The sequence below is a fragment of the Cydia splendana genome, chromosome 4 (assembly GCF_910591565.1).
Source record: "Cydia splendana chromosome 4, ilCydSple1.2, whole genome shotgun sequence".
Classification (NCBI taxonomy): Eukaryota; Metazoa; Arthropoda; class Insecta; order Lepidoptera; family Tortricidae; genus Cydia; species Cydia splendana.
The window spans coordinates 12,657,342-12,668,064 of NC_085963.1; the positions used below are offsets into that span (position 1 = coordinate 12,657,342).

The following is a 10,723-nucleotide window of genomic DNA, read 5'->3' on the forward strand; positions in this document are numbered from 1 at the left end:
GTTATTTGGGTAATATGGACTTTAAATTACACTAGGTACCATAAACTGGATAAGTAACCTAATTAATGTATACCTACACATATAAATTATTCGGGGAAGGTTAAAGGTAACCAAGTAATAGTTGGTTAAAATTTTTGATAAGTAACTGTGAACAATTAGGCATGGAAAGAAACACTTTCAATGTCAGTGATAGGTACCTGTACCTACCTCACTAGTTACTCGCGAAACAATACGAAATTACTAAACAAACATGGGAATGAAATACAACGGATAGGTACCTATTCATTTAAATTCGATTGATACAAATAAATACTAACCTCCTTTAGTAGGGAATCCGGCAGAAGCATGCGCGTTAGCGGAACTGCTCGCAAAGCTGCCGGCTTGGCCGTACGCTCCGCTGGTGGCTCCCGCGAGACTCTTCGCGGATGCAATCGCACCACTGTTACTCAGCGCGAAGTTTCCATACGGGCTGCCGCCACTGCCTCCACTTCCGCCACAACCACCACCACATCCACTATGACCACCTTGGTTACTTCCAGAGCCAAATGCGCCTGCAGCAGCCCCGGCAGCTGCGTGTGCTCCAGCACTAGCCTGCGTTCCGCTTCCACCTCCATTCGGGGAATTATAAGGCGAATGATTTCCAGTTCCTGCTGTTCCTGCATTCAGGTTATTGCTGTTTCCGTTATTGCCGAAACTACCAGCCTCAAGGCCGTTTTGAGAAGCGCCTGGCTTGCTTCCCAGTTTCCCCTCATCGTAAGGTTTCAGAAGCCCCGGTGGACCGCCAAACCCTCCTGAGTATGCAACAGCATTGGCACTGGCTGACGCACTTGCACCGGCGGCAGCCCCGGCTATACCCTTGTTCGAGTTGCCAACACCATATGAAGGGGATAACTGACTTGGTTGAGCTCCGCAATTCCCAGATGTGCAAGAAGGTTTATTGTAAACATTGGAAGTGGGAGAGGTTGGAGCTACTCCATGTGTAGTGGACGGGATTGCGCTTGTGCTAGGGTGCGCGGGTTGACTTGTAGGATTTTGACCTGTTGGGAATGTAGGTTTAGAAGGTAGTGAAAAATCGTTAGGTTTTAAAATTCCGGGTGGGGCGCCGAAGCCACCGGTATAAGAAGGTAATTTTTCTTGGGAAGATGGATATGTTCCGCTAGCTGGTTTAGGAACTCCCAAAGGTCCCGCTCCAGCATTGGCACCAGCCGCCGCACCGTACTGGCCAGAGTTAGAAGGTAAAGTAAATGGAGGAGTATATGTAATACTTGGTTTGGCAGCAATCGCTCCTGGGCTAGGCTGTGCGGAAGAACCGACACAGTTAGGAGTGCCACAATTGGTGGGAGCAGTTGCACTCGCGGATGGGATTGTAGATGATGTTCCTAGCGAATAACTTGGGAATTTTGATCCTGGATAAGTGCTAGCTCCTGTGGGACTGGATGCTGACGAGGGGAAAATGCCACAATTGCCGTTAACACAGGTGCCGCTAGGACCTGACGGCAAAGATGAATAACCAGGAGCTTTTGAACCTGGATAAGCTCCCGCAGCACTAGGGGCAGACGAAGGATAGGTGCCGCAGTTTCCGTTGGCACAATTGCTACCGGGAGCTGAAGGCGTAGGTGAATAGCTTGTGGGTTTAGAACCTGAGTAAGATCCCGCAGCGCTTGGGGCAAGTGAAGGATAGGTGCCGCAGTTTCCATTGGCACAGCTGCTACCGGGAGCAGAAGGCGTGGGTGAATAGCTTGTGGGATTAGAACCTGAATACGATCCCGCAGCGCTTGGGGCAGGTGAAGGATAGGTGCCGCAGTTTCCATTGGCACAGCTGCTACCGGGAGCAGAAGGCGTGGGTGAATAGCTTGTGGGTTTGGAACCTGCATAAGATCCCGCAGCGCTTGGGGCAAGTGAAGGATAGGTGCCGCAGTTTCCATTGGTACAGCTGCTACCGGGAGCAGAAGACGTAGGTGAATAGCTTGTGGGTTTGGAACCTGCATAAGATGCCGCAACACTTGTGGCCGATGAAGGATAGGTGGCACAGTTTCCATTGGCACAGTTGCTACCGAGGGTAGATGGCGTAGGTGAATAGCTTGTAGGTTTGGAACCTGCATACGAACCCGCAGCGCTTGGAGCAGATGAAGGGTAGGAGCCGCAGTTTCCGTTGGCGCAGTTGCTACTGGGGGCAGAAGGTGAATAACTTGTGGGTTTGGAACCGGCATAAGATCCCGTAGCGCTTGGGGCAGGTGAAGGATAACTGCCGCAGTTCCCGTTGGCACAGTTGGCGTTAGGAGATGTCGGCGTAGGCGAAAGGCCTGGGGCTGTGGAGCCTGGGTAAGATCCTGTAGCACTGGGGGCTGAAGAAGGATAATTGCCACAATTTCCATTAGCACAGTTCCCACTAGGAGCTGATGGTGCAGATGAATAGCCGGGAGCTTTGGAACCTGCATAAGAATCCGCAGAGCTTGAGGCAGATGTAGGATAATTGCGACAATTACCGTTGGCACAGTTGCTATTAGGGCCCGATGGCGTTTGTGAATAAGATCCGGTAGGGCTAGGTGCAGAGGAAGGGTAGGTACCGCAATTCCCGCTAGTGCAACCACCATTAGTAGAAGGCGATTGTGAATAGCCAGGGGCTTTGGGTCCGGGATATGGTCCTGTAGGAGCAGGAGCGATTGACGGAAAGCTACCACAATTTCCACCAACACAGTTTCGATTGGGGCCAGCCGATGTCGGGGTATAGCCAGGGGCTGACGGACTAGAGCCAGAAGAGGGATACGTGCCACAATTTCCGGATGCACAGTTTCCTTTGTTGCTATCCGTCGCTTGCGTAGGGAAATTGGGGCCTAAGTAATTAGTTGAATAAGAATCACCATTCCCGGGATTGTATACACTATCCGGATGTTTATTATCGCACTTTCCGGAAGAGCACTGACTAACTTTACCATTCGCTGAAGGGGCGTTTTGGTAAGCATTGCTATTTAAAGGCAATCGCCCAGTTCCTGGATTGGGGTATTCTTTCGGAGCCGTCAGATCTTTAGCAGGTACAGGTACCTCTGCATTACCCTGTGCTCCACTCTCAGGCTTGGAATAATCGGGTCCTGCACCAGGGTTCGTTTGCGGGTATGATGGCTTTGTAGAGGACGGCGATCCACAGTTTCCATTGGAACAACCGAAAGGTTGATAGCTATCGGAAGATTTGTCGTACTGAGATCCTTGAGCATTTTCAGTAGTTTTCGAAGCTGCCGTGCCAGCAACATTTACATGAATGTCATTTCCGTCATCTTCTGGTCCATCGTTTGATGATGGCGTGTCACATTTTCCTGAAGTACATTTGGTAGCGTCACCGCAGTTAGATCCTTGACAGCCTGAGGGTTTCTGGCCAGAACACGCACCACTAGTGCAAGGAGCACCATTAGGTGAATACGCCCCAGCGATTGCGCCTGCTGATGCTATAGCCCCCGCGTTCGCACCACTGAACGCTGGAAAACCGTTTCCAGGTTGACCGTCTGTGCTCTTTTGACACCCTCCGGAAGTGCAACCCGCACCTCCTGGGCCAATGGAACCACTACCGCTGTAGCTGAATGAACCTGAACTGGAACTAGCACTCGATGAGGCAAAGCTGGAGGCAGAGGATTTCGAAAAACTGCCCGAAAATCCGGCACCAGCGGGGATGTTTCCAGCGCCACTAAAAGCACCGGCTAGCGCTGCTGCATCGGCTAAAACAAATATAAACACTTTTAATACTTTGATAGCTATTTACAATCGAAGCCTAAATTATGATTGATGATAACATTACTATTTTAATTATTTACGTCTAGTTTCCAGTTATTCAAATTAGAAGCCGGTTTATTACTAACTCTTAACAATTAGGTATAAACTGCAGACGGCTTAATAGTTTAATTACCGAACAACCAAACCAAAGTTTAAACTAAACTGTTATTTTCCTAATAACAAATAAACCTTACAAATAAACACTTACCTTTAGCCCCCGCGCCGCCCTTAACGCCATAGCTATTATAAGGACTGGATGCCACTACACCCACGAGGGTCAACACTAAGGCGCACTTGAGCTCCATCTCAGTGAAGCCTCGCGATTACAATGTAGCACAGCCACGGGTGCCTTGCCTTTATAAAGCGATACACAAATAGCCAGTTCATAAAGTATAGCAAAAAACCAGTCGGCGTTTACCGCGAATCAAAATGTTGACTTCACGTTTGTTTCCCGCATTCATTAGAAGCACCGCTCCGCAGTGCATGGTAATTGGGTGCCGGGGTACTCCATTTCAGATTTTATTACGTAAGTAACGTCCTTAACTTACGCTTATTAACATATGAACTTGATACCATCCGCGGATCTATTCAGGAATTTACCAGTGAGTGCCATCCTTGTATCCGCTAGTTTTTTATAACCTTTTAGGCAAGTGTTTACAGGAAAATACGAGTGGGTACCTACATTGACGTTGTTAGTTGGGTTATAGTTTGAGATGATTTTGATATTGTTTACAAGGTAACGGCCTCCATAGGTATGTTTTTTAAGAACCGGTATTTACCAATAACTTTTACAAATCAATTCCAATAATCGCTTAGTCATTTGAATTATAAACAGTATCGGTGTAGGTATATATACAAAAACAATTTTACCTACATGCTGAATTGAACCTATACATATAATACTTGCCTAGGTTGTAAGTAAACAATTCATCACCCATAAATAAAGGACCATAATTAAAACTAACGGTCACATCTTTATTCGAAAAAACCTAAAAACATGGAAATCGAGCTAGGTACTCAACATTTATTACATAATGTTTTTATAGAAGATAATTAGAGAATTTGCAATTATTTGAATACATATTATTACCATAGGGCAGCGGTCGGCAACAAGCGGCCCGCGGGCCGCATGCGGCCCGCGAACCTCTCGGTTGCGGCCCGTGAGCCTCCCTGGTTCTTTTGTATGTAATATTGACAAACGACAATGTCTGCTAGAGCACGCTAAAGTCACAAATATTACCAAAGTGCGGCCCGCGTCAACTTCGTTAACTACTATGTGGCCCTTGGCTGCTAAAAGGTTGCCGACCGCTGCCATAGGGTATGATAATTAATATGTTAACAGTAAAAATGGTACTACACTTTTCCGCACCAGTGCGGGAATAAGCACTTTGTGTGCTACCTAAATGTGTCAAAAATATAAATAATAGATATTGTAAAACGTTGTACAATACGCGTGCGAATAGGTAATTCGCAACTCGTGTCGATTTAAAAAACTCCCTTCGGTCGTATTCTCGATTCCTACAGAAGAGTAAATTTCACAAACAAACTTCTATACATATGTACTTCTCTAGGTACTCTAGCTAACTATATTTATTTATTTATTTAAACTTTATTGCACAAAGTATATACAAAAATGTACAAATGGCGGACTTAATGCCAAATGGCATTCTCTACCAGTCAACCATAGGGCCAAACAGACATCTACAATTGGTGCAGAGAGAGAAATATACCTATTCAGTGAATATAAAAAAAGCAAACTATACATATAAACTACATAAATAAATAAAATATATATAAACTACTACATATTTATACAATACATACTATAAATATAATAATGATGGATATTATTCGAACTCTTGTTTTAGCAAATGCTTACGCAACAACCGCTTAAAAGAAAACTTACTTGGAGCTTGTCTAATATTTAGAGGGAGTGAATTCCAAAGACGACTAGCCTGGACGGCGAAAGAATTAGTCATAAAACCAGTACGGTGAGAAGGTATGGTCAGTTTGAGTACGCGGGAGGTACGCAGCTCACATCCTGGACGAGGAGTATCGAAGACGAATTTACTTTTGAGATATCCAGGAGCAGAAGGCTCAAACAGGATCGAAAATAGGATACAAAGGATCCGAAAGGACCTACGACGACGGATGGAGAGCCAGTTGAGTTGCCGGTGGTAAAAGGAGACATGATCGTATTTACGAAGTCCAAATATAAATCCTAATACAGTTATTGAGTAGACGGTCTAGTTTATTGAGTGATTCCTGAGTGGCATTAGTAGTACACACATCCCCGTAATCAATTATTGGTAACACTAAGGACTGCACTAACATTTTTTTCGTGCTTACAGGCAGAAAGTTTTTAAATTTATATAGAGTTCTAAGTGTACCTGTGACCTTCCGACTTGTCTCCGAGAGCTGACCAGACCAGGAAAGGTTGGAATCTAAAACTAATCCGAGATTCTTAACCCGACTGCTCACCGGAATTACAGTATCCTCAAAAAGGATCGGAGCAACAGGTACTGTACTCAACCTAGACATTTGCCACTGGCTACCTAAAATTATGGCAGCAGACCACTCGGCGATGTAATCCAAGTCAGCATTTATTGATGAGATAGCCGTGTTTATATCTTCCACGTCAACTTGCGCGTACAGCTGAAGATCGTCTGCGTACAAATGGTAAGAGCATCGAATCTTGGCGGTAATAAGATTAATAAAAATTGAAAAGAGAAAAGGAGAGAGAATACCGCCTTGAGGTACTCCAGTACTCAGTTCAGACCAATCAGATAACGAGCGGCTGGCACGGACTGCCTGGGCTCTATCGGAAAGATATGAAAAGAACCACTTTGTGGCATCTGAAGAAACCTGCAAATGAGTAAGAGTAGCCAAAAGTAGGTCATGGTCTACCGCATTAAAGGCGTTGGAGAAATCTATCAGCACTAACACCGTAACTTTGGAAGATTCCATACCGAGTCTTATGTCCTCTGTAACTTTAAGTAGAGCGGTGGTGGTGCTGTGTCCAGACCGGAAACCAGACTGCAGCGGTGAAAGGAGACTGTTGCTATGAACAAAGTGTGAGACCTGTTTGTGGGCCGCGGCCTCCAGTATTTTGGACAGAAACGGGAGAATAGATATGGGACGAAAGTGGCTAAGTGAGCTCGGATTATTAATTTTGGGGAGTGGGATGACAAACGCCTTACGCCAGCATGATGGGAAAACGCCAGTGAGTAGAGAAGTATTGACTATGTGAGCAATAACTGGCAAGACGCTGTCCAGAATGTGAATAATCATAAGACGACTGACATTATCATGGCCAACAGCCTTAGATTTAATTGATACTATAATTTTGCGGATTTCTTCAATGGCGACAGGAGAAAAAGTAAAAGGAACGATATCTGGAGAAGTAAAAGAGGCAATGAGAGATAAAGTTTTGAATTTAATTAATGGATTGAGAGTTGATGTTTTAGAAAAATGCGAATTTAACTGGTTTAATGTAAAAGAAGAAGAATCTATATCAGGTTTACCTTTACCAATGCCAAGCGATCTCAAAAATTTCCAGGTGTCAGCAAGGGATGAGTTCAAGACATTTTCGTGGATATGCCGACGCTTTGCTGCCCTTACCGTTTGGTTACAGCGGTTTCTAGCAGCTTTAAAAAGATCCCAGTTACCCTCACTCCGATCCTTCTTGTATTTACGAAACGCTTTATCCCGTTTAGCCATCGCCATCCGAACATCCCTTGTGATCCAAGGAGCAGGCGGTCGCCTCAGTCTCACTGCGCGAACCGGCGCGTGTGCATCAAATAACTTTAAGAGAGAGGAGTTAAAATTGGCTACTTTCTCATCTACAGTTGATGCACCCAACGCGGCAGCCCAATCAGCCGAAGCGGCGTCCCGCTTCAAAAGATTTATATCAAGTCGGGCAAAGCTCCGGAAACTATATTAATCATAGTTTTATTTTAAAATAGCCCTCCGCACGTCATTAGGTAAGGCTACAAATATAATGTCCACCAAAAAATACTTTGGTACCCTAAATAAAAAAAATCATGCTTACCAAAAAAAATTACTGAACACCAATAAAATAAGGCCTAAAAATACAAAAGTACCACCGTTTTAATAACGACTGCACTTCAAATTGTATTCAAATACCAAATATATTGAATGATCACCAAAAATCATTAATGATCACCAAATCTAGAAGACCAAATTAATGCGATATTTTCACCTAAATAAACCACTATGATTACCAAAAAATTTATACATATTACCAAATAAAGTAAACTGATGCCAAAATTACTAGCCCCTCCCGCTCAACCCCCCGTACCTCGCACCGCATACCTACCTACCTGCAAATATTTCATATATCGTTATCCTATTAAATTAATTAATCCACTTCGTCACCTTTTTCTAGTAGCATTTCATGTCTGTAACAGTCGCAGTTCTAACATAACCTACCCCACTTTACTAGTAGCATTTCGTTTCTGTAAGGGTCGCAGTTCAAACCTAACCTAACCTACTTTTCTAGTAGCATTTCGTTATGATACTAGAAAAGTAGGTTAAACTGTTATCAGTTTGAACTGCTATCAGTTAAGTGGGTTAGGTTAGGTTTGAACTGCGACCCTTACAGAAACGAAATGCTACTAGAAAAGTGGGTTAGGTTAGGTTTGAACTGCGACCCTTACAGAAAAGTAATGCTACTAGAAAAGTGGGTTAGGTTAGGTTTGAACTGCGACACTTACAGAAAAGAAATGCTACTAGAAAAGTGGGTTAGGTTAGGTTTGAACTGCCATCCTTACAGAAAAGAAATGCTACTAAAAAAGTGGGTTAGGTTAGGTTTCAACTGCGACCCTTACAGAAAAGAAATGCTACTAGAAAAGTGGGTTAGGTTAGGTTAGGTTAGAACTGCGACCCTTACAGAAACGAAATGCTACTAGAAAAGTGGGTTAGGTTAGGTTTGAACTGCGACCCTTACAGAAAAGTAATGCTACTAGAAAAGTGGGTTAGGTTAGGTTTGAACTGCGACACTTACAGATAAGAAGTGCTACTAGAAAAGTGGGTTAGGTCAGGTTTGAACTGCGACTCTTACAGAAAAGAAATGCTACTAAAAAAGTGGGTAGGTTAGGTTTGAACTGCGACCCTTACAGAAACGAAATGCTACTAGAAAAGTGGGTTAGGTTAGGTTTGAACTGCGACCCTTACAGAAAAGTAATGCTACTAGAAAAGTGGGTTAGGTTAGGTTTGAACTGCGACACTTACAGAAAAGAAATGCTACTAGAAAAGTGGGTTAGGTTAGGTTTGAACTGCCACCCTTACAGAAAAGAAATGCTACTAAAAAAGTGGGTTAGGTTAGGTTTGAACTGCGACCCTTACAGAAAAGAAATGCTACTAGAAAAGTGGGTTAGGTTAGGTTTGAACTGCGACCCTTACAGAAACGAAATGCTACTAGAAAAGTGGGGTAGGTTATGTTAGAACTGCGACTGTTACAGACAAGAAATGCTACTAGAAAAAGGTGACGAAGTGGATTAATTAATTTAATAGGATAACGATATATGAAATATTTGAACATTTTTAATTATAAAATGTGGTTACAGTTTTGGTGGTAATTTACTATTTTTAGGTTTACAATGATTATTTTGGAGTAATTTGCTATAGGATAGCAAGATTTAAAAATTTGGTTATCATTTCACATTAAAATGGGGTTAGAAATTTGGTAAATATTTTCTATTTTTGGGTTAATAATGATTAGTTTGGTGTCAATTCCTTTAATAGGATAGTAAAATGTAATAAAATTGGTAATCATTTCACATTGAAATGGTGTTATAATTTTGGTGATCATTTATTATTTTAGGGTGGTAAAATAGATTTTTTTGGTATTAAATTTTACTAAATCTGGTGATCAGTTAAATAGCAGCCATTAGGTAATAGGGATGCGCGCGCGGCGTGAAAAAGCGAATTACGTGACCTTAAATATTGTTTTAAAGGTATTAAGTAGGTATTAAAAAAAATATGGTGAATTTTAATTATGTCAAAAAATGTATTACTGTTAGTTTATCTTAAAGTTATTTTTTCAACAAGTTAGGCAATTTAAATTGGGGAGGGTTTCCTACATAAAAGCTTCTAGTACCTAAAAAAAACGAGATACGAGTAGGTACCTACTGTATATATTAAAATTTTTACTGTATTACAGCCACGTCATTGGCATAAATTACAGACTAACAATCGGTCCTTCCTACTACATCCATATGTGAATGAATGTAAAATTAAACAAGATATGACATCAACGCCAAGTCATCTGGAGCTTTATAAAATGTGATCTCGGTGTCAATGACAATGGGGAAAACTAAATGACTGCATAACTGCCTGCCTATGTTGCGAAACCGGAGGTGGTTTTCGGCTTTTTTAACGACCGCTGGTGACATAACGTCTTAGCTATAATAGGTATATAGGTACCTAATAAGTACCTATTAGCAAACTATTAGTTTTCAATAGGTAGGTAAGTATTGTAAACTTAATTTAGCTATTAAATATCTATCCATTGGTCAGAAATTGTAAAATGAAGTGGTGGTTTTGGTTATGGATTAATGCATTTGGGAAGGCATAGTTAGGAACCCTCAATCTTATCTCTCTCCCTCTTATCGTATGGAATCTAGAATTTCTAATTTGAACAACTCAAAAAAAATTGACATTTTTGAGTTGAGGTGGTCAACCTAGCCAACGTGCCAATCGTTTACGCTCCGTAGGGTAGTCACGTCTCTCTATCACTCTTTCATATTAGTGTGACAGCGACAGTTGCGTTTCGTTCACTACGGAGCGTAAACGATTGGCACGTTGGCTACGCACCCAGGACATATGACGAATTTGCTCTAAAACAAAGACGAATACTGCTCCTATGCAGATACGAGCAAGGACAAGTGATAGTGTTACTGTTACCAGTAGAGCTTAAACTGGATCAGTTGAATCAGCA

At 42.6% G+C, this 10,723-nt stretch overlaps 1 protein-coding gene across 2 annotated transcripts in view; it reads right to left on the reverse strand.

Annotated features, from left to right (window-relative positions):
- LOC134789917 (uncharacterized transmembrane protein DDB_G0289901-like) overlaps positions 1-4,123 on the reverse strand; it is a 77,613-nt gene extending 73,490 nt beyond the window's left edge. For both annotated transcript variants that reach the window (XM_063760610.1, XM_063760609.1), the window contains exons 1-2: positions 3,971-4,123; positions 318-3,707 (exon numbers count right to left, since the gene is read on the reverse strand). In XM_063760610.1, the coding sequence (XP_063616680.1) occupies positions 318-3,707; positions 3,971-4,067 (3,487 nt within the window). In that variant the 5' untranslated portion in view covers positions 4,068-4,123. The remainder of the gene's footprint in view (positions 1-317; positions 3,708-3,970) is intronic.
- Between the last annotated feature and the right edge of the window lie 6,600 nt (positions 4,124-10,723).